The sequence below is a fragment of the Microplitis mediator genome, chromosome 7, assembly GCF_029852145.1.
Source record: "Microplitis mediator isolate UGA2020A chromosome 7, iyMicMedi2.1, whole genome shotgun sequence".
Classification (NCBI taxonomy): domain Eukaryota; kingdom Metazoa; phylum Arthropoda; class Insecta; order Hymenoptera; family Braconidae; genus Microplitis; species Microplitis mediator.
The window spans coordinates 4,646,532-4,670,235 of record NC_079975.1 but is presented as its reverse complement, the minus strand read 5'-3'; the positions used below and the strand labels follow the sequence as shown (position 1 = coordinate 4,670,235).

The 23,704-nt window shown below is 28.1% G+C and overlaps 2 protein-coding genes across 5 annotated transcripts; both read right to left on the bottom strand.

Moving 5' to 3' along the window:
• Positions 1-1,166: 1,166 nt before the first annotated feature.
• LOC130671007 (gamma-1-syntrophin) lies at positions 1,167-18,603 on the bottom strand. Of its 4 annotated transcripts, none has more exons than XM_057474676.1 (10): positions 18,080-18,602; positions 17,742-17,846; positions 15,429-15,627; positions 15,016-15,141; positions 13,716-13,877; positions 13,179-13,363; positions 11,126-11,284; positions 10,815-11,039; positions 8,138-8,341; positions 1,167-7,885 (listed from the first exon to the last, which is right to left on the bottom strand). In XM_057474676.1, exons 1-10 carry the CDS (start codon positions 18,140-18,142, stop codon positions 7,778-7,780), a joined length of 1,536 nt encoding a protein of 511 aa, XP_057330659.1. In that variant the 5' UTR covers positions 18,143-18,602; the 3' UTR covers positions 1,167-7,777. The 4 variants fall into 4 exon arrangements, with proteins under 4 accessions (XP_057330659.1, XP_057330660.1, XP_057330662.1 ...); XM_057474677.1 differs by having other exon boundaries at positions 15,429-15,624; XM_057474679.1 differs by lacking the exon at positions 1,167-7,885 and having other exon boundaries at positions 8,194-8,325; positions 18,080-18,603.
• A 2,070-nt stretch (positions 18,604-20,673) lies between these two features.
• LOC130671008 (mitochondrial nicotinamide adenine dinucleotide transporter SLC25A51) lies at positions 20,674-23,364 on the bottom strand. Its single transcript, XM_057474680.1, has 2 exons — positions 23,026-23,364; positions 20,674-21,865 (listed from the first exon to the last, which is right to left on the bottom strand). Exon 2 carries the CDS (start codon positions 21,824-21,826, stop codon positions 20,864-20,866), a length of 963 nt encoding a protein of 320 aa, XP_057330663.1. The 5' UTR covers positions 21,827-21,865; positions 23,026-23,364; the 3' UTR covers positions 20,674-20,863.
• Positions 23,365-23,704: the final 340 nt, after the last annotated feature.

Sequence of the window (23,704 nt, the reverse complement as noted above, 5' to 3'; positions counted from 1 at the left end):
ATTCGTTATATCAATATCATCGTATTTCAAAGCAGGCATTTGTTACTCTACGTAATCTTAGTTTGTGAGGACAAAAACTTTGTCAGTGCTGCAAATTAATATTGTTATTTTAACAAATCACTTTTTTTACTGCAACACAACAGTTTTGCTGCAATTACAAACCATTGCTAGGCGCAATAAACGATTTGCTAGCGTTACAGAAACATTGTACACGAAAAAAATAAATTTCGTCCTGATAACAAAAGACGGGATAACGAAAGATTTTGTTATAATTACAAACATGATTAGCTTACGGTAACAAATCAATTTGTTATAGTAACAAACGAATTTGTGTCGTAATTAAGAAGTCGATTTGTTATGAGAACACATGATGTTTATTATAATAATATCGTCGTGTTTTAAAGCCGACATTTGCTACCGTAAGTAATCTTAGCTTATGATTACAAAAATTTTTGTTAATGCTACAAATTCATTCTGTTACTTTAACAAATCAGTTTTTTTATTGGAACAAAATAGTTTCGTTACAGTTACAAACCATTCCTTGGCCCAACAAAGAATTTGCTAGCATTACAAAAACATTGTAATCCCAACGAATGCTTCGTTATCCATATATTAAGGCAGAAATTTGTTACTGTAAATTATCTTATCTTGTGGATACAAATAGTATATTACATACCTAGGCCAGTAAAATAAGAAAAGTCTTAGAGCACATGTAATTGTTGGCCGAGGCGAAGCCGAGGCTGACAAACATGTGGTCTGAGGCTTTCTTTTTTACTGGCCAAGGTGCGTATACTATTTTTCTGCTCGACGAAGCCGGAAAGTTGCAACTTCGTTCAGGGCAGCGGCCCGAAAGTTGCCACTTTCCGGCCGGAGGGCAGAAAAAATTTTTTCCGTGTGGATTAGAGCCTCAAAATAGTCAAAGCGCATAAAGGAATAATTTTATTCCCTTTTGAACCTTAAAAGTCTCATTCGATGTATTCTCTCCCCTCCCTTTTTCTATCTAAAATTTTTCAAAATCCAAAATATAACTTTTCATTGATTGAGGATTTTGCTAAGTAGAGTTACTTTCTGGGCGGTTTTTGAGGATTTAACTAGAATTCGTTTTTTGACTCGGGTTATTAAATGAAAAAAAAAAAAAAACTATGATTATTGTAAGGAAGAGTGAGAGGTAAAATTTGAATAATGATAAAAGTCAATAACTTGCTAACAATAATATAATATATTTTTTTAAAACATATTGTCAATAAGGGGATAGACATTATAACAGATAAACTATATTTGTAAATATAAGATCGTGCGAATATAATCTTTTTAACTTGAATATAAGCAACATTACAATTATACGACCTCGGCAGTACTAAATATCCTACTAATTTTTTCTTTTTCTTTTTCTTTATATAATTATTTTCATTTTATTGTTGATTTATTCGCAATAGCTCTAGCACAATTTATTGCCCAAGCTTAAAAAATCAAGCTTCGTTTTTTCAAATCTTTTTGCAAATAATTAATAACTTTTGTTTATTTATCATTTGATTCTTAAACGCTACGTTTTGGATCTCAATTTTACTGGATATTTATTATGTGCTACGTAACTTTAATATAATTGCAAGTATTGACTAATCATTTGTTGTACTTAATACTGAAATTTAAATAAAAATATTAAACTTTCTCAGAACGCAAAATTAAAAAATTTAAATAATTGATATTTTGACTTGAATGTAAAATTTTTTTTAGAACATTCTCACAAGAAATCAAAAATTTTTTATCATTCACTTCAAGTCTACAAAGAGTTAATTTACTTTCAATTTTTCTTTAAAAAAATTGAAAGCTGATATAAATTTAAATTCTTTTCCCGCCTTTTTATCTTACAGTTTGTTACCAATTTTATTGGAGTTCAAAATTTTTTAAAAGATCTACTTCCACTCCAGCCGACAGATAAGATTTTTTAAATTATACACTGAGTTAAAAAAGTCAATATACAAATAACTGGAAGTTTTGACCCCACTGCAGTGTTTAAGAATCAAGAGAAGCTTTTTTTTTAATTTTTCAAAATAAATAAAAACATAAGACATTTAATATATTTATAACTGGATATGTTTCTAATATTTACTTTTACTTTGTAATAATCAGGCTTCATAATTGATCTTGATTATAATTGAACATCGTCCTCTTTCATATCATTATTGTTATTATTTATTATTGAATTATAATAATTTTCCAAACTTTATTATGCACCTTAATTATACTATATTAATTAATTAATTAATTAATTAATTAATTAATTTTTGTAGAATTTATCTAGTCAATGTAATTGTGCAGTCCTTGATAAATCACTCGATATTTATCATCATTATATGTATAATAATATATATATATGTATAAATATTAATAATTAATAAATTTATTAAATTTGATATTAATTATTAATAATTAAAAACCTTTGTATTAATTATCATCAATTATTACGGACATTCCCAGGCAGTGCCCCCCCCCCCCACTCTCCTCACACTTTTTTAAAAATTTCAATAACTTTCAACTGCCCTACGCATATCAAAATTTAATCACTTACTTTGAAAAAAATTAAACCATTCATTGAAAAAAAGGACGATTTCGCTGAGAAATAAATTTTAAAGAAATTACTTGCAGTTGATATCAATTGGGACTTACACGAAATTTGTAAAGTCAATTTCAGTCAAATCCTCATGTAAATTTTATGATTAGAATTTTTAGGCTAAAAGTTATTCAAAAAATTTCATTTAACTCCCAATTGATAACAACTGTAAGTAATTTTTCGGGATTCTACGATTTCCGTGGCGCCGCTAAATGACCGCGAATTTTTGTAGAACACGACGAAATAAGACTTTCTTAAAGACCTAGATTTTTCGATATCTCGCTTAGTTTTTGAGAAAAATGGATTTTGAGAAAAATGAGATTTTTTCAAAAAAGTGAAATATTTCATAGATTTTAATATCTTTAATTTTTTTGTATTTTTTTCCGAAAAGTGCATTTGAAGACGAAAATTTAGAAAAAAAAAAACGTCTGAATTAGTCCATTTTTGAAAAAGTTACAGCTATTAGAAAAAAAGTCTCATTTCGTCGAATTCTACAAGAATTCGCGATCGTTAGGTGGTGCCACGGAAACCGTAGACTTTCCGTAATTTTTTTAAAGTTCTATACACCAGCAAAATTGCAACTACTTTGGCCTTTTTTCGATTAATGCTTTGATTTTTTTCTCGATTAATTGTCAAAATTTTAGTACACTTATGACAGTTGAGTTATTGAAAATTTTTAAAAAGTCGGGGGCACTAAGTCTGAGAATGCCCTTAATAATATGATGAATTGTAATTGCTCGAGTGTTTTATTTTAAAAATCTGAGTATTTGTGTATTGCATTCGATACAACCAAGCACACAACCATTTTCTCGTTTTATTATTATTATTATTATTAATATTATTTTCATTATTGTTATTATTATTTGTTCAGTTAATGTCAATAATTATTTATAAATATTAGCTACGTTATTTATTAATCTTTATTCCTTTGATCTCTATTAGTTGACTACTCGTCAAAACTCATCGTTCTATTTGAGTTCAATCATTATTTCAATAAAACTAAATAAATTTATTTTTAAAAAATAATAAAGAATTTATTTAACATTTAGAACGATGATTTTTCATAAATTTTATTTCCTGACCATGGTAACACCTTACTATTAAATTTAGTGTAATTATTACCACTAAATTTATTTAATGAAATATTTATTTTATCATTTAATTAACATTTGAAATTTTTTAATCATTTCAATCAAATTTTTATCTGTAGTAAATAATTTTTCAAAAAGCTACAGCTGTATATTTGTAGAGAAATTAGAAAACAAATTTTTTTTTTAATTAAAATTGAAATTATTACGTCTCAAATTTATCGCTCTACAAATAAAAGGCTGTAACTTTAATTATTAATAAATAAAAATTTTTTTGAGCACTTTATCAAAAATTTTTTTTACAACCTTTCAAGTGCCAGTAAAAAAATATTATTAATCAATTAATTGAATTAATCACAATAGGAAATAAATAAATCAGAAGTTACAATGTATACCCAGATAGCAAAATGACGTCTTGATGAGTTCTGAATGAATTCCTATTTATGATTTGAACGTCTCATCAACATCTTAAAAAAGTCTTTAAGAAGTTCTCAAGATGTCGAATGGGCCACCTAGCGAACTCGGTAAGACGACTTTAAAAAGAGTTCTTTTTTCTGACTTCGCAAATAAGACTTCAGTATGAATTTACCACGACGTCTTTAAGGAGCTCCTAATTTTGACTTCACAAAGAAGTTTAAAAATGAATACATTTAGTCGTCACAAAACTGACGTCTTTTTTATGGAGTCTTCGAGAACTCTTGATTAAGAGTTCTCAAAAATGACACCTTTAAGAAGTCATTATAAGACTTCTTGAGGTCGCCTTCAAAAAGACTTCGTAAAGCAGTCAGGTCATTCCGACTTGAATGCTGTCTGGGTAGCCTTTTTGGCCTTGTACACTTTTGCCTTTTATCTCGCAAACTGCTTCCTTTTCTCTTCTGCCTTCATTGTGTGCTGAGGCGAAGCTCGAGTGATCGATAAAATTCCCATTTTACTGATCACTAGATTTTCATCCCATGCCTAACACTCAGAGACCTCCGTTCGAGCCCGACGCGTAGCTGTGGTCACTAGACCGGTTCAAAAAAATCGACTATTTTTTTTTTTTCAAAACCCGCAGTGAAACATCTTCCTAATCATGAAAAAAGAAGCCTGTGAAAACGGCAGCTCTTAATATCAATTTTGAAAGGTCGCTCATTGTAAATTTCTATTTTACGTTTAAATAACATGGAAAAAAAAATTTTTTAACTTTGGAATTTTACAACTCATTTTGGAATTAACATGTCAGGGTGAGAGATACATATTTTTGAAGGAAATTGAACGCTCTAAATAAATTGTCTCTTATGTTTTTTCTCTAAGTCTACTCCTTTAAAAGTTATTCGAGTTTAAAGTTCAACATGTAATTAATTTAACCTTTTTGTCTTAATTTTTCTTAAATATTTTATAATTATTAATGAAAAAAAAAAATTTGTCTTAAAATATTAAATTATCAAGTTTAACGTCGTTGACAAAGTAGATCTTCATTGTTCTACTATGAGGAATAAATGACTTTTCAATTTAAAAAATCTGAAATTAATTCTCTCTTTGAAGTTTAAAAAAAATTTGAATTGTATGTACATAATTTTTCGGAAAAACGACCAACTGTGATTTGTAGGAAATGTAGTGCACTTTTTTGTGCACTCGGCGTGATACTGAATTGGTCTGGGTTCGATTCCCAGTTCGGACTATCTATATTTTTCTCAATTTATCTATAAATTGTCTTATTGAGAAGGTTTGCATGTTTAGGTTTCCACTATATTTAAATGGTTTTTTTGTGCAAAAATTTGATATTATTATTTCAACAAATAAAAAAAGATTGTTCCTGAATAAGTGTCGTCTTTCCATCAAAATGTCATTGTTGGGTTATTGATATTTAATTGTTGTTAGTATCATTTCATTGTTCATAGTTTTGATAGCTGAAGTGAAAATCGTAAATTTTATAAACTGAAAATAATCGTGTTAAACTTAAAGCTATTATCTATACCATTTGAAAATTGTAAAATAATTTTTTACGAAGATGAGTTTTATTATTATACCACAATTTAAGAAAAAAAGGTTAAATTAATTACATGTTGAACTGTAAACTCGAATAACTTTTAAACAAGTAGACTTAGAGAAAAAACATAAGAGACAATTTATTTAGAGCGTTCAATTTCCTTCAAAAATATGTATCTCTCACCCTGACATGTTAATTCCCAAAATGAGTTGTAAAATTCCAAAGTTAAAAAATTATTTTTTCCATGTTATTTAAACGTAAAATAGAAATTTACGATGAGCGACCTTTAAAAATTGATATTAAGAGCTGCCGTTTTCACAGGCTTCTTTTTTCATGATTAGGAAGATATTTCACTGCGGGTTTTGAAAAAAAAAAAATTGTCGATTTTTTTGAACCGGTCTAGTGGTCACCCAGCCAAGTAGCAATCATACTCAATGCTGATTAACTTTTGGTAATCACCCGAGCCACACGCGTGCTGAACGGCTGCCTCTGCCGCTTAATTAATCACAATAAATTAAGTAAAACTTCAAGATAAACAAATTAATTTAAATTGTCAAATAATTATTACGATGCTATATTAGGCACTTTCTACAATTAATTAAAAAATATTATACGACTTGTGTATTAATTAATTACACAATATCATATTTATTAAATTACAGTTATTATTAAATGCTACAAATACTAAAGTATGTAAAGGCCGCTAGATTAAAAATATTAGGTTTTTTTTTTTTTTATGAAAATGATCACTACTTTTTTTGTTCAAAATTTATTATTTAAAATGACAATAATGAGAGCATAAAAATATACACGAATTTTAGACGATGATGAAGTGATAATTAACGTATGTTTTAGTACCGTAGTCACAAAATATTTATATTTTTAATTACGTAATTTCCTAATTTATTTTTATCGACAAGTTGCCACCATGGTCATATATAATAATTAATAATAATACTGAGTTTCAATAAATTTTATGAAATACATAATCTAAAATTTTTCACTATCATGATTTTTATTTTAAAAATTTTTTTATTACGATTTACTATGTACCTGAAAATCGGAACGTTTTTCGCGCAAAGAAAATGAAAAAAATTTGTTTTATTTGACTGCTTAAGGGGAAGTTCCCGAAGGTGGGGGTGGCCTAAGATTTTCGGCTGACCCCTGATTAAAAATATTCATTGAAAAGTATTGAAAAAGATGAGAATTGAATCCTTTTGAATACTTTCTATACCCCAAGGTTTTCATTTGGACATAAAATTAATACTTTTCAATCCCAAAATAATATAAGAATTTTTAAACTTACGAGAAATTGGAAAAGATTCAAATGAATTGATATTTTTAATCTTTCTAAATACTTTTCAATACCAAAAAAGTTTCGAATTTTAGAGTCACGTATGGGATTGAAAAGAATTCAAATGAATTGAAATTTTTGAATCTTTTGAAATCCTTCTCAATACCAAAATAGTCTGATATTTTGGATCAAGTGTAGGATTGAAAAGAATTCAAATGAATTGAATTTTTTGAATCTTTATAGATCCTTCTCAATACCAAAATAATTCCATATTGGAAAGTATTGAAATGATGAAAGATTGAATTCTTTTTAATACTTTTGAATTTCATTTTAAGAATTAGAAAGTATTCAAATGATCGAAATTTTAATTCCATTCAATACTTTCCAAAACCTCCGTGGGATTGAAAAGAATTGAAATAATTTTTAATCCTTTTCGAAACATTTCGGAAATCTAGTCACCCAGTAGATTTTTTTTACTGTAGAATTTTTTTTTATTTTCGTTGCGCAAAAAACGTTCCGATCTTCAGGTACATGATTTACTTTTAAAAATAAAATAAAATTTATTTAAATCCATGTAACAAAATTTTGTTACTTATTGAAATTTAAAAAAAATTTTTACATCCCATCCATCCCATATTTGTACGAATTTTTTTTCCCTTTACAATCTATAATAAAAAAATGATCTCTGAAATATTATTTAAAATTTTTTGGACATGACTAGTATGAAATTATTAAATTAATAATTATAAAATGCTTAAAATTCAATATCTTATTTAGTAATTGTATCGCCGCATTTATTATGTTAAAATTATAGCTTATGGTGTTGTTGACGTCAAAAAAGTTGGATCAACTGCCGCAACTTTTGCAGTGAGAAATGCATGCATGCAAAACAGTAAATTTTGCAATTGTGGACATTCTAATTCCTATTAAAAATTTTTTTAAAATTATTATTTATTAATTTTTAATATTAAAAGTATAAAAAGTATCAAACAATGAGGCCAAAAAAAATGGAAGTAACCAAAAAAAAAATAAAAAATAATAACTATTTTACTTCTAATTAATTTATTTCAAATAAAGTTTTCAAATTACAAATATGAATAAAGTAAAAAATATATATATTAAAGTAAGATAGGGCAAGGTAATAAATAAATAAATAATAAGAATGAATTTCATACCTTTGTTTCAATAGCAATACTATCCAACTCTTGAAAATGCAATTTAAGTCTACTTTTACCGTCATCACTAGAGCCGCGCAATTGTGAAAATTTAAATCTCCATATTATTTCGCCGCTGCATTCATAAGATAATGAAAATCCTTGAGTCCAATCTAATGTTAAACCAGCACTTCTGCCGTTATACGTTACTAAAAATGTTTTACACTAAAAATTTAAACAATCTTTACTAATTATGACATTTTATAAAATTATTAATTACTTTAAAATTTATTATTACACCACTCAGTGTGCCGTCAACTGATCCCAACAATTTTATACCACGACAAGTGATCCCTACAAATTGATCCCACCGACATCTGATACCATCAACAATTGATTTTTATCAATAACTAATTTACATAATTTAACTTTTTATATTTACTACAGTGAATTTTAATTACTCATGTCATAGTAATTAATTAATAATGAATTATTTTATGAATTTGTCAGTGGGATCAATTATCGTGTGATTACTTGTCGGGGATCAGTTGTCTGGGATCATTTGTCATGGAACCACCACTCTTGTAAAAAAAAACTTCGCTCCAAAAAGATTCCAAAAAAGTTCGACCTGTAGAACTTCTAAATTTGAGACCGATTAGAACTTCAAGTTTAACTTTTTTAATAGTAAATGTTATTGATTTTGAATTTTATGTCAACGAATTTTAAGTCAAATGAAAACTATAATTTTGAAAACTTTTATTTACTCCTTCTTTTCCTTTCCAATATAGAAATTTCAAATTCGAGATTTTTTAACTTATTCTGAACGAGGATAAAATGTAGTAAAAATATTTTTTGAGAATTTTCAAAAACTTTCTCATCTGATTTAAAAATCCGTCCACGTAAAGTTCAAAATCCTCCATATTATTTTTACTATTAAAATCCTCACTGCATAAAAAGTTCAACTGGAATTTCTACGCTGTCACAAATTTAGAAGTTCTACATCTTGGACCTTTTTTGAACGACTTTTTTTTCACGGGCAATTGACATATTTAATTAGGGCAAATGAAAATAAATTTATTGATAACAAAGATTAAAATATTTTTATATCCGACGTTCACGTTTCCCTGATAAAAAAAAAAAATACATTTCTAAATAGTCAATTCAAATATTAAATAAATCAAACCCATTTCAATAACCGACTATTTATATTTGATTTGTTGTATAAATATTTAAACTGACCTGAGAATAAATTTAGTAATTCAGCTGTGCCTTTAATTTCTGTTAAAGATTTTCAGTTAATTCTCATGTTTTACATTAAATTCTAATGAATAATAAATGAGACATTGATATAAATAAAAAAAGTGATCGATAATTTAAAATACGATAATTTAAATGTGCAAATATTTGTAGCTATCAAACGTTAAATATGTTTTCAATCAATATAATGTTTGACTAATTAACGAACTTATAATGAGCTAAATTTGATATTTTAGTATTGATTAGCTGTCAACAAGTCGATACCCGCAAAAGATTTTAATTAATTGGCTGAAATTCTAACTGATAACTTTTCATAAAAATACATAGTCGGCATTCTCTCCGATTCTCCCTCGTTCTTCCTGGCCTGACTAGGCGTCAAATATCAATAGAATTTTTCTTGTGACTTTTCAGTCACACTTTGAAGTTTTTCCAAATAGAGGACATCGTAATGAATAAAAAACGTTTATATTGTGATGGGTTGTTCCCAACAGAAAAAAAGTTAGGGGTCACTCGTCATAAAAAGACACACTGATAAAAAAGTTGACTTGATTCAAAAGCGAAAATCTTGAACCAAGAATAGAATTTTGAAGAAAATGATTTTCTTAAGAGAAAAAATTCTTAAGCCAAGAAATTATTCTTGGTTCAAGTAAATTTCTCTTGGTTCAAGAATTTTTTCTCTTGACTCAAGAAAATCATTTTCTTCAAAATTCTATTCTTGGTTCAAGATTTTTTCTCTTGAATCAAGTCAACTTTTTTATCAGTGCATAGATAGTACCATCCTCATTTATCCTCATATGGGTCTGAACTCTCTAAAAATGAATCAGTGAAAATCACTTTAAATTAGTGAATATTCACTGGGAACCAGCTATAAGTGTACCACTGGTTGAATTAGTGGTATACTTATAGCTGTAGAAATAGTGACTATCCACTGTTGCGCGAGAATTTCACTAATTCATTTTTAGAGAGAACTCAAAAAATAAATTTTTCTTAGAACTTTTTAGGGTTTCTTCTACTAGAGGGCATCATAATAAACAAAAAACGTCAATATTGTGATGGGTTATTTCCAACAAGAGCAAAGTTACGCGCCATTATTTATAAAAAAAATGCATGGACGGTATCCACCCTGGCCTCAATCAACGTCATAAGTCAAAAAAATATTTTTTCTTGGGACTTTTTGGGGCTTCTCCGACTAGAGGACATCTCAATGAACAAAAAATGTTCATATTGTGTGGAGTTATTCCCAACAGAAAAGAAGTTACGGCCTACTTTTCATAAAAAGACATAGACAATGTCATCTTTTCTGATCTTTCTCTAACGTCTGGTCATTAGTAAAAAAAAAAACTTTTTCTACGGAGCTTTCACAGTTTTTCTACTGTTGAAATCATCAAATTATATGATAACGGTCTCTAAAATTTATAATAATAACAATAGTAATAATTACTTTAAGATGGGTTACAGCTGAACAAACAGCGGTATGCCAAGCAGCCTCAACTCTCAATAATTCTTGTCTCGTCTCAACACTCAAGTATCGAGGTGCTTTACCGGGACTTTGTGCTAGAAAACAATGCTGTCTTTCATCAACATTTTCCGATTCACGCATCACTCGGAACATTGTTTGATAGACTTTGAATGTTAGCGCACATCGAGACCAGTCTCCAATATTGCACTATAAGTATTTCATTTAAATTAATAATACATATTTTTTTTTTTTTGTTTTAAAAAATTCATGTCATTTATAAGGAAAATATTTACTGGTGGTGTTTCGAAAAGTAATAAATCTGGACCCTTTAATGCTAAAAATCTTGGCCTATAGCTTTGCCAAGGCTGATTACTATTGCTTACGGCTTCATTGACCCATCCCATATATTCAATACGTTCACCAACACCAAAATTACGATTATAAAGTTTCATCTATAAAAATATATTTAACATTAAAATTAAATATGACATTACATATGAAATATTAAAAAAAGAGGGCCGGACGAAGTAGGAAAACTAAAAGATTTTAATATTTAATTTTCATATCCTGCATTATTTGAATTTCTTAAACGGCAAGAAATTTTTTTTTTTTTTTTAAGTTACTCCATTTTACCCGAATGTAAAAAAATTTATGTGGCCAATTTTCCTCTATTCCCATTACGCTCCGCCCTCCGCTGTGCAGTAAAATAATTGCCAACTATCTAATTACCATAACAGTAATGTAAGGAACCACGACATTAACATTAGACAATAATTGTGGTAGGTAATTAAATAGCATGCAATTACTTTCATTAGACAATTACTGTGGTAAGTAGAATTAATAGTTTTCAATTAAATTTAGTGTGCTATTAATAACGTAATTTTACTATACTGCCAAATTTATTGTTTGTAAAAATTATACTGATAATCGATACGACGGAAAAAAAATTAGCAATTGATACTTTGCCAATTATTAGACTGTATATTGGGAGTGAATTCGGAGTGATTACGAATTTTATCGACATCCGATTCAGTTTTAATATTAAAATTAACATCTTTTAGGAGTGAATTTTACTCAGTGGATTTTCAATATAAAATTAAACTTCCCTTCGAAGTAAACTTCACTCTGAGGAGATTAAATAAATAAGCAGTCAACCGTTCGGAAATCACTCCTGCATTTCCTGTGTAAAAAAAATTCGTTCCAAAAAGATTCCAAAAAAGTTCCGCATGTGGAACTTCTAAACATGAGACAGATTAGAACTCTTTTGGAACGTTAGTAATTCTTTTGGTAAAAAAAAAGTTTTTATGAGGGAATTTAGAGTCAAAAAAGGAGGTTCGTGGAATTTTATATGGTCATTCCAAAAAAGTTCCAGGATCACCACTTTTGACTTTTTATCGACTAAATCATCACTTCTTTTGCATCTTTTGTAGAATAAAGACATTCTATCTCTCTAAACTTGAAATAGTTAAATTTTCCCTGTTTTTCCCAGTAATCAACTAATTCACTGGAAAAAAGTGAATCTTACGTATAAATAGTGAAAATTTTACTTTTTACACAGTAGATTTAAAACATTACTTTTTAATAAGTGATTATCATTAGAACTATTTACTACTCATAACTACAGTGAATTTCAATGTTTTTATAAGTGCATCATTTCACTGTGTAAATGAGTGTATATGCACTAATTCCAAGTGGTCGATTTTTAGCTGTGGCAAATAGTGAATATACACTGTGAATTAGTGATAATTCACTATCTCAGGTTTAGAGAGAAACATGCCAAAATAGTTCAAAAATCACTACTTTTGAATTTTTTATAGAACTAAAAAAAACGTCTATAAAAAATTCCAAAAAATTTCCACGAACGTCTTTTTTTGGTTCCATGTGTTTTGAGCACCTGACAAAATATCCCCGACAAAATATCTCTGGACAAAATATCCCCAGTTTTGTGTCAGTTTTTTTGGCTTTTTTCACTATTTTTGCTTTCTTTTCATGGGGATATTTATGGAGACAAAATATCCCCCATAATATTATTATGTAATAGTTTCCACTTTCACTATTTTTGCTTTCTTTTCATGGGGATATTTTGTCCGGAGATATTTTGTCGGGGATATTTTGTCAGGTGCTCAAAACGCCTGATACCCTTTTTTTAACTCCAAATTCGCTCATAAAAACTTTTTTTTCCCATCAAAATGACTAACGCTCCAAAAAAGTTCTAATCTGTCTCATGTTTAGAAGTTCCACATGCGGAACTTTTTTGGAATCTTTTTTGAACGAATTTTTTTTACACGGGTTACTCTGGTAATTTTTTACTGTAAGTAATAACTACTGTAAGTGTATAATAATCACCTGTAAATTTGTTAAGCCAGTAATATTGTCTGTTATATATTTCAACCATTGACTTAATATTGCACTATCGTCACAATGGATGATTCCAGTACGTGCACCATTTAATCCACGTACTTCAAATGCATTACGACGTAATTTATCCGTACCAAATATATATCGTGTCACATAAGCCATCATTAATGGTACTAAAAATTAATTCATTAGTCATTCTATTTATAATTACATAAAACTCTAATTAATGAATAATTAGATTTATTGAATGAATAAATTCTGTAGTGTCGAAACGGAAATGGTAATTTTGATTTTATGAAACCTTTGATGTTTAAATAATTAAGTGGCTTTTAAAAATATGTAAATTATAAATTACATTTATTTTTTTTTTTTATGCTGCACTTTAAATGAAAGGTAATTATAATTTTATTTGAATAATAATTTTTAAGTGGATATTAAAAATATGATCAGAGAAAAATGTTGTAGAATTATTTATAGATAAATATAAATTAGTATAAAAAATGATAAAATAGTAATAATAATTACCGGTAATAACGTCGATCCACTTTTTCAAATTTGTGGAACAAGCAGAAGTATTAGAGCCATGTCTACTATGACCACTTTTGGGACTGATAGATCTTCTATTAGGTAAATCCCATTCTTCATCTACTTCACCATTTGTTGCATTATCTAATTTCTCTTCTTTTTCTATTAAATTTTCAAATTTTAACACAATGATTATGTTATTAATTTAAATAAAAAAAAAAATAGGTAAAGAGATTTTTGAGAATTGTAACGGAAGTTAACTCTATAAAAAAAGAGCAAAGCTTTCTATGAATTCAATTAAAAATAAAATTCTAGTCGAACAAAAGGGGGTTAATCGGGTCTTATAAAAGTGTCAATATTTTAAGTCGTTTCCCGATAATAATTCAAATAAGTTAGCAAGTTGACAATTATTTTCATGGATTTTCAAGGTATGCAGTGACAATAAAAGTAAAAAAATTTCCTTGACTTTTAATAACTTATCTAATATAAAATAATTATTTGACAACTGGATTTTTTTGCCCATTTTACCCCCGCGAAAAAATATAATAAAATTTTCATTTAAAAAAAAATTAATGTACCTGAAGATCGGAACGTTTTTCATGCAACGAAAATGAAAATAATTCATGAAATTTGTGTCTAAAGGCGAATTTACGGGTAGTTGGGGTGGCCTGCCATTTTCGGGTGACGTCCAGGGTCAAAAATAAAACTTGATTTAGACTTGGTTTACCCAGTCGAAATTTGTAGCCGTTTTTCATAAGACGAACTTGACTTTTTTTACGGAGATATGAAATGCATTGAATTTTCGCCTTGATTTAGACTTAACTGGCTTACTTAGTCACGATTTAGGACGAAAAAGTTGAAATCAAGTCGAAATTGACTTGGTTTAGACTTATTCGACTTGATTCATCAAGTCAAATGTACGATGAATGACTATCGTGCTCGAAGTAAAGACGAATAAGTTCAAACTAAGATCAAAAAATGCGAATAAGTTGAAACTGAGATGAAAAAAGTTCAAAAAATCGTCGGCAAATCGATAACTTCAAAAGAAAATAAGGTGAAGCGAGCCTGAATCAAGTTTTACTTTTGACCCGGGGTGCGAAACATTTTCGAAATCTAGATCCAGTAGATTTTTTACTTTTCATTTTTTTTTTCTTATTTTCGTTCCGCGAAAAACGTTCAGATCTTCAGTTACATAAAAATGAGAAGTCAGAAAATTTAAAAATTAATTCCCGACTTTTTGCGAATCAAAAGATCTCTTTAATAATTTTTTTTTCAATGGTTTAAATCTAAAAAAAATTACCATTTCTTTGTAGAAAAGGTTTTGCAGCACGATAATGCTTTACAGTAAGTACGACAATATCACCAGCATTACGTAAAATATTTACAGCATCATCATGATTACATGCCGTTATATATTCACCATTTACTAAAATAAAAAAAAAAAAAAGAATTTAAAATCTTACATATTCTTTAATTAATAAAATAAATAAATGCATCAGTTATTCTGTATATTGAATAAATGTCAGGTTGTTATAATGGAAATATATATTTGTAAAAACAAAATGAGAAACATGAAACACAAGTGAATATAAAATATTCATGAAATACAGTATCGACTATTCTATATTTAAAAGTATAATAAATATTAAAAAGTCACTTGACACGTATAACATATTTATTTAAACAATTATAAACTACTTTTTTTTTTCTTACCTTTTATAATTGCATCACCGACGTACAATTGCCCGCACTGTTCAGCGGCTTGATTTTTATATATTCTCGATATTAATACCGGTAATTTATGTTCAGCACCACCTTTTATACTTAGACCTAATCCACCAACTTTTTGTCGTGTTATTTGTATCATACGTTCTTTTGAATCTAATGGCGGTTTATTGTGATTAACTGCCTGCTAATTAAACAATTACTTGTATTAATCAAATATTAAAGTTCAATAATTTATTATTCATTTCATTTAAATGCAGTGAGTAAATTTTTAATACGAAATTTATTATTCCCGGTACGGTTGCAATAAAAAAATGATAACGGTTTAAAATACAAGGATCAATAAATAATTAGTGAGATTTAATTTTTTATAACTCGATGGAAATTGAGGAAAATTGATTTTTATTATTTTATCTACAGGAAGTTCATTCTAAGTCTTTATTAAATTCTATAAAATATTCTAATAAGTGATTGATAAAAAAATAATTGAAAGAAACATCAAAATTTAACCTGGTCTCCACATTTACTATATATAGTTTTATTAAAAATAATATTTTTAAACATAATAAAAATTTTTTTAATTAAAAAAAACCTGCGATAATTTGTAATTACCCTGATTAAGAAAAATGATTTAACCCATGCTAAGTGTATATTTCCGAGTCGAAAAACTAATTCGGATTTAAGTCTCAAAATTCTCAATGTAGTTTTTGAGGATCAATTTAGAATTTTAAGGTTGACTACGGTATAGAAAGTTATCCCTGATTAAACAACTGAATTCGACCGAATTAAAAATTTTAATTCTGTTATATTCTGTCGAATTCTGCAAAACAGAATTCAACTAAATTGAAAATTTGAATTCGCATTGAACAGAATAAAACCGATTTAAAAATTTCAAATTCAGTTTAATTCGGATTTAGAACCAGAAATTGGATAATTATTTTCGAATTAATCAGAATTAAACCGAATAGAATTATTTAAATTCATTTTAATTTGGACAAATTCTGGTTTTCCTGCCGAATTAGACAGAATTCTTTTTTAAGTTAGGTACCGAATTAACAGAATTTATCTGAATTAAATAGAATTAAAAATTTAATTCTGTTAAATTCGATCGAATCCAGTTGTTTAATCAGGGATCCTGGTTTAGTCCTCAAAGTAGTAGTTACGACCAATTTTACCACTTTGAGGACTAAACTGGAATAACATAATCTGGATTAGAGCCTCAAAATACTCAAAACATACAGGAGTAATTTTATCTGCATTTGAACTTCAAAAGTCTCATTCGACGGATTCTCTCTCCTCCGTTTCCTATCTAAAATTTTTCAAAGTCCGAAGTATAACTTTTCATTCGTTGAGGATTTTGAGGCCTTAGTTATAATTCAAAATCGATAAATTATTCGCATTTAGACCTCATAGTTCTCATAGAGGATTTTTAGAACTAAAGTAGAGTTACTTTCTGGGCAGTAAATAAAACATCAAAGGAATTGAGGCTTTTGAGGACTAAACTAGAATTTGTTTTTTGACTCGGGTCAATACATTAGGCGTTTTAAATCGTTTTAAATCATTTTAAATTGTTTTGAATCATTTAAAATCATTTTTCGTCGGGGTAAATTTCAAATCATTTCAAATCAGGGTAAATAAGAAGTATATATTTTTTTAATCCGTAAAAAAAAATAGCGGAGACCATAAAGTTTTTTTTCAACGGCGTATAAAAAGAAGGTGTCACTTTTTTTTAACATATGAATGCTTTTAATCATTTTAGCAAACATTTTATACAGCTACTGTCAGTATTTAGTTTCGTTTAATTCTCTTACAAATTAAATTACGTACCGTTCAATTTGTTTAATTTGCGCAATTAGCTTTTTTTATTTGGACGATAGTCAACCGAATAATATTGGCCTGTCACGGTAACGTTGTCAGCTCTAATATATGATATTTACACACGACAAACAGCTTTTGTTCTTTTCTTTTTTTTTTTAAACAAATAATTAACTGACGGTTTAGAATCAAAGACACCTGGAATATTTTATAGTAAAAAAGCCTAATTTAAATTTCAAGGGCCCAAATTACCTCTACACCAGTTATCAAGTTGAGGATAATCCCGACTACTGATATTTTGATTCTTTTTTTATTTTGTTCGAAAAAAAAATTTAGATCTCAATAAAAAAATTAAATCTCGTAGATGCAAATTGAAAAAAAAGTTAAAATGAAAAATAAAAATATGTCCTCCCTTAGGTAAAAAAATATTTTTATGTAAAAGTTCATACTAAAATTACATGAGTAATAAAATAAATTATTTATTACCTCTAAGTCTTCTCTTTGAAGTTTCAAAACTTCCATAGATAAATAAATTCTCATAGATATCGGCTTACTTTTGCCATCACTAACTGCTACCATCCCCGTCCTCACCTAAAAATTTTTAAATATTTTTTAATCATCTAAAGTTTTTGCGGAATTGAAGTAAAAGAAGAAAAAAAAAATAAAATCATGACGTCCTCAGAATTTGTAAATAATAAATAGTATACTTACTTTTTATTGATTACAAATAATTTAAAATAAAATGCAAGTGGGCAATAAGAACAGATCAATTGGATCGTTGATGTAATGAAAATTTAAAAAAAAATAATTATTATTTTACTTACCTTGAGTTTCTGGTCAATCTTCTCCTCGATCGGAGTACTCATTTTTGTGATGTTTATTTTCATTATTTATATTATAAGAATGATAATTTTGTATTTTTATCTGTGCATTTGAGGGTCGAAAATCTTGGAAAAACAATTTTATGTAATGACATTTCAATAGTAACTACACTCGCGTTTTCCATCATCATATAATATATGATGTATGTTGTATGACTGAAGTACAACTCCGGTACGTAGCTCCAGGGTCTCTTATATCGATTCTTATAATACCAAGATTTTTAGCTCGTTTTAAAAGTGCGCGGTGTAATTAAGCCGAGCAGCATATCCGGGGAAATTAACATTTGACGCAGCAGCTTTGACTATCAAAGAGATACTTTTTTTATTTGTATCAAAGCCGGTTTTTTTTATTTCTTAATGGCAATGCTTGGCAAACTTTTTATATTACTTGACGACACTACTAACGAAAAGAGTCTACGTACGAGTGAATATGTACCGCTACACTAATCCCTTTTTTACCTTTGGGTTTTTTTATTCATTACCGTGAGTTGTGGACCGGCGCACAAGCGACAAATATATTTTTCGATCAACACAATTACACATATATGCACGCATATCAAATACGGGGTAAATTCTGCGCGAATATTGTGTCACATTATTTAACCGCGATTATTTGAATTATTTGTAGCAGCTGTTAAATTTAGATTATTTTAGTCCATGTCCATTCTTTAACATCAGCAAAAAATTGTTAATGAACGTACAGTAATTGTTAATAAATATTAGATAATAACAATAATCCTGAGTCCAATTACCTGTGAGTTATATTGCTGATTATTTTTTACGGTTTATTGGAAAATTTTTATTGAAATTTATCAGGAATTATTAAATATTTAAATCTATGAATCTAAATGATAATTGTATGAATAATGATTATTATAATTTTATTTTTTAAATAAATCGACAGTTGAAATTTACCAGGAACTGAAGTCTTTAGCTCATTAATTGCTGAGTCAAATTAAATTGATAAATATTTTCTTTCCGCAAAAATCAGCAAAGTCCCTCTACTTCGAAACTGTAAAAATTACATTTATGACGCGCTAATTATTACAATTTCATACAAAACTTTTTTAGTCCTTATACCGAGAAAAATGTTGGCTTGAAACCCACCAAATTTTATTATTCTGTCGACCAAATTTTAAATAGGAAGTGAACATCCGAAAAGTTATGCTCTTATAAAAAATTATTATGCCGTATCGCAATTATTGTAATGTATGAAAGTAATCGTTATTAGAGCTTATCAATGAGTTTCTCGCGTGTAGTAAGTATTGTGACACAACGTAATAATTTATCGTATGAGCATAATAATTTTTTGGATGCTTCACTTCCTGTTTCAAGTTTGGTCGACAGCATAATAAAAATTGCTATGTTTCGAGCCGACATTTTTTTTCGTGTAATAGCAAACAGCAAATTTAAAGTTCCATTCAACTAAAAATACATTAAAATCTGTAAAATTTTTTGGATTTGTTAAATTTGTTGGACCTTTGTCGAGGACGTATTTAATAAATACTTATAATTATCTTCGATCTGTAATTCCTTCAGTAAAGATATGAACAAAATCTAATATCCTTACCTAGTATCCACACCATCCCAGACAGCATTCAAGTCGGAATGACTGCTTTACGATGTTTTTTTGAAGGCGTCCTCAAGAAGTCATAATGACTTCTTAAAGGTATCATTTTTAAGAACTCTTAATTAAGAGTTCTTGAAGACTCCATAAATAAGACGTCAGTTTTGTGACGTCTAAAGCTATTCTTTTTTAAACTTCTTTATGAAGTCAAAATTAGGAGCTCTTTAAAGACGTCGTGATAAATTCATACTGAAGTCTTATTTGCGAAGTCAGGAAAAATAATTCTTTGAGAACTCTTTTTAAGGACGTCTTACTGAGTTCGCTAGGTGGCTCATTCGACATCTTGAGAACTTCTTAAAGATTTCATTAAGATGTTGATGAAACGTCCAAATCATAAATAGGAACTCATTCAGAACTCATCAAGATGTCATTTTGCTATCTGGGATCCTAGCCGATACTACATCTATAATTGTAATTACTTTATTGCAAAAAGGAGTTTAGATTATCACAGTGCAAGCTATCATACTTGAAGTTTTTTATACGAAGGCTCTGTTTTTGAACTAAATACTAATTTTTCCGTATACTGATACAAACTTTAATGTCTATTAAATAATAGTTTAAAATAATCTCCTAAACTCCAAAATTTAAATTTTTTTTTCAAATCAAAGTAAAAGTATTTTGCTCTTTGATGTTCCAATAATGAACTTATTCAAGAAAGTTGTCACTAAAATTTTTTTATCTTTCAAAATGTAACTATATTTAATTCGTTCATTTCTTTACAATAATTAAAAAAAAATGATTCATATTTACATATCCATATTACAATAATTTATTAAAAATCTAAATTTTACTAAAATTCAATTGTATACTAAATAAATATACATTGTAACGATACATTAATTGAGAACATTTAAACGGCAGTATTTTATAAATTTCCTATTACTTTATAATTAATAAAAAATATAACAGATCATAATCAAAATTTTTTATCATACAAAAATAAATTCATTTACAATCGTTATTAATTTACATAAATATATATAATAATCCATACATAAATGAATATCCATTTTAATTAATATAAGTAAATACACAACAGTATATACATAGTAATTAAATTTATCTATATAAATATTTAATTTAAATTACAATATAAATAATCAAAAAATAAAAGATTTCAAAAAATCATACGCGGCATTTATGACACCCCAGCTTACAAATGATCTCATGTAATTCAAATGAACGCCCTGATAAAAATTAGTAATACTACGATTTTTCATCACCCAAACGTCTCTCAGTGTCACTAGAATTCTGTCATAGTCACCGCCGATTTTACTTTGCATGTGAATCTTAACTACATTCATCGGATAAAATATCGTGCTCGTAAATCCGCCAATCAACGCACCGCAAATAAAATTATTAAATAAAGTTTGGTCATTACCGACAATATCTTTCGATAAATCACGCAATGAAAAAAATGTTAAATTAGATAATCCATTTCTAATAATAATCGGCATCAACCCGCGGTAACATTCGCCGACACCGTAATTTCTAAGCAAATATTTAAAAGCGTCTGATGTATTTTTGAATTTATTGTGATACCGCCAATCCTGAAGCAACGTCTGGACACGTTCTAAAGGCATCAAAATTGCCTCGACACTGCCAGCGAAATTAGCGGCCAGTATTTTAGACAAAATTGGCCTGTTAGTTAACATCTGGATACGATATTTACTGCCCTCGTAAACGCTGAACATTAAACTAAGCGATAGCGTTTTTTGACACAATGGTGGCAATATTCCACGATACAACAGTCTTATACCCTCCTTAGATAATTGTTTTACCGCGATATTAACTTGGACACCTTCAAGTATTTGCCGAAATATTATTTTGTTTATGGGATATGTCACTCCGACATTTATCACCGCGGCACCCCATCCGCAAATGAATTCTCTACTGTCATTTGATGTAAGCTGGAGTAATGACCTGATTGTAACTTTAGATGAGTCATCTTCGTTGTTATTATTATCGTTATCAATGACATTTTTATTAGCAGTAGTTGGAGTAATTGAAGAATCATTTGATGCGAGAGTTGATGGAATTATTTTTTTCTCTATCCAATCCATTGGGAAATTTTTTTTTCAACTATTGACCTCCTTTTTTATCTGAATAAATTTATTTTTATTATTATTATTAATACTACAATAAAAAATCATGATCCTGAAGTTAGCAGACAATTAACAATTTTCGGATTTTTTTTTTCACCAAATGAATCACGAAAAAAAAAATAAATAAAAATATGCACATGTAGAAAATTTAAAAAACTACAGGTGCAATTTTTTAAAATACTTTTTTAAAAATAATTTACTGTTCAAAAACAAACCCAAAAATTATTAAACCTCGGCTAACTTCATTATCATAAAAAATCGGGAGTGAATGCGGATTTTATTTAAATTCGATTTCACTCGGAGTTTCGGACTTTTAGAAAAAAAACTGCATACAGAATCAACGGGGAGTTCGTTTTTCCACCGGAGTGAGCTGGATCTTATTTAAATTCAAATTCACTCCGATTTGGAGTTTAAATATTTAAATAAAAACCTCCTTCGGGGTGAATTCAGTGATTGCAGATTTTATTTCAATCTGAATTCACGCCTTCACTCGGAGTTCCGAAGTTAAAAAAAAATCCCTGGTGGAAATTTTTCGGACTTTTCTCTGAATAACTGAAAAAGTCTTTAGAACTTTAGAACTGAGTTTTTCAGAAAAAATTCCGAAAAATTTCCACCAGAGATCACTTTGAATCGGGAGTAAAAAGGGAGTTTGTTTTTTCAGCTGAGTAATTTCGTAGTGATCTGGATTTTATTTAAATCCGAATTCATTCCTTCACTTGGAGTTCCGAAGTTAAAAAAAATTCCTGGTGGAAATTTTTCGGACTTATCTGCAAATAACTCTGAAAAAGTTTTTAGAACTTTGAAAAAATCTTTAGAACTTTATAACTGAGTTTTACAGAAAAAATTCCGAAAAATTTGCACCAGAGATCACTTCGAGTCGGGAGTAAAAAGGGAGTTTGTTTTTTCAGCTGAGTAATTTCGTAGTGATCTGGATTTTACTTAAATCCGGATTCACTCCGATTCGGAGTTTTAATATTTAAATAAACTCCTCTTCAAAGTGAATTTTACTCCGAGGGAATTAAATAAATATTCATCTACTCCGGATTTAATCCGCGTTCACACCGAAAATTATTTAGTATATCATTATTATTATTAATATTAAATACGATTTGAATTATGACTTAATAAAAAAATTATTTTATCTAAAAACTACTTACTGTTTGATAAATGTAAGTGTACTCCCATGATTTTTGAATATTCATGACACAATTTATAATTCTATTGTATATCGCGATATTGAAAAAAACATTATCAGTTTTTATTATATAATCGATTTTATTTTTTTTTTTTTAATATTGAATGACTGTCAAGGAAATTACTATAATTTTGATTACTTCCAGAATTTATGTTGAATTTTTAGTTTTTTGAATCGGATGTATTTTGGTGGTCTATTGAAAATGATTATTATTATTTTTTGATAAGACTTTTTTTGGTTTAGTTTCAACACTATTATTACACGTGTATTGTAAAATAGTAAGTTGTGTGACAGCAGTTAGTTGATTGGTAATTAGTATGACTTGAGTAGTGCTACATAAGTAATGACATCTATTTATTTTTGGGGAAAATATAACTATTGGATTTAAATAGTTTTCAGTTTTTCGACATTAGATAATTTTGAAAAAAATATATTTGAAAATTAAAATATTATTTAACATTTTGAGTTAACTGTTGGTATAAATTACGTTCTTTTGAAAAAATTTTATTGAAACTGAGTCGGAAAAAATTATTTTTTCAAATTACTTTCCCTTAATTAGTTTTCATCCATTCTTATATATTTTATTGACAAAATTATTTATTTTCATACTTTTCATAAATTTTTTATTTAATTACTTTAGA

Excerpts from the sequence above, each read along its gene's own strand:
- LOC130671007 (XM_057474676.1), bottom strand. The coding sequence starts at position 18,142 with ATGAAAATAAACATCACAAAAATGAGTACTCCGATCGAGGAGAAGATT. Across the intron at positions 15,142-15,428 it reads CGGTGATGCAATTATAAAAG|TAAATGGTGAATATATAACG; the intron begins GTAAGAAAAAAA and ends TTTTTATTTTAG. Across the intron at positions 13,878-15,015 it reads ACCTTTTCTACAAAGAAATG|AAAAAGAAGAGAAATTAGAT; the intron begins GTAATTTTTTTT and ends AAAATTTAATAG.
- LOC130671008 (XM_057474680.1), bottom strand. The coding sequence starts at position 21,826 with ATGGATTGGATAGAGAAAAAAATAATTCCATCAACTCTCGCATCAAAT.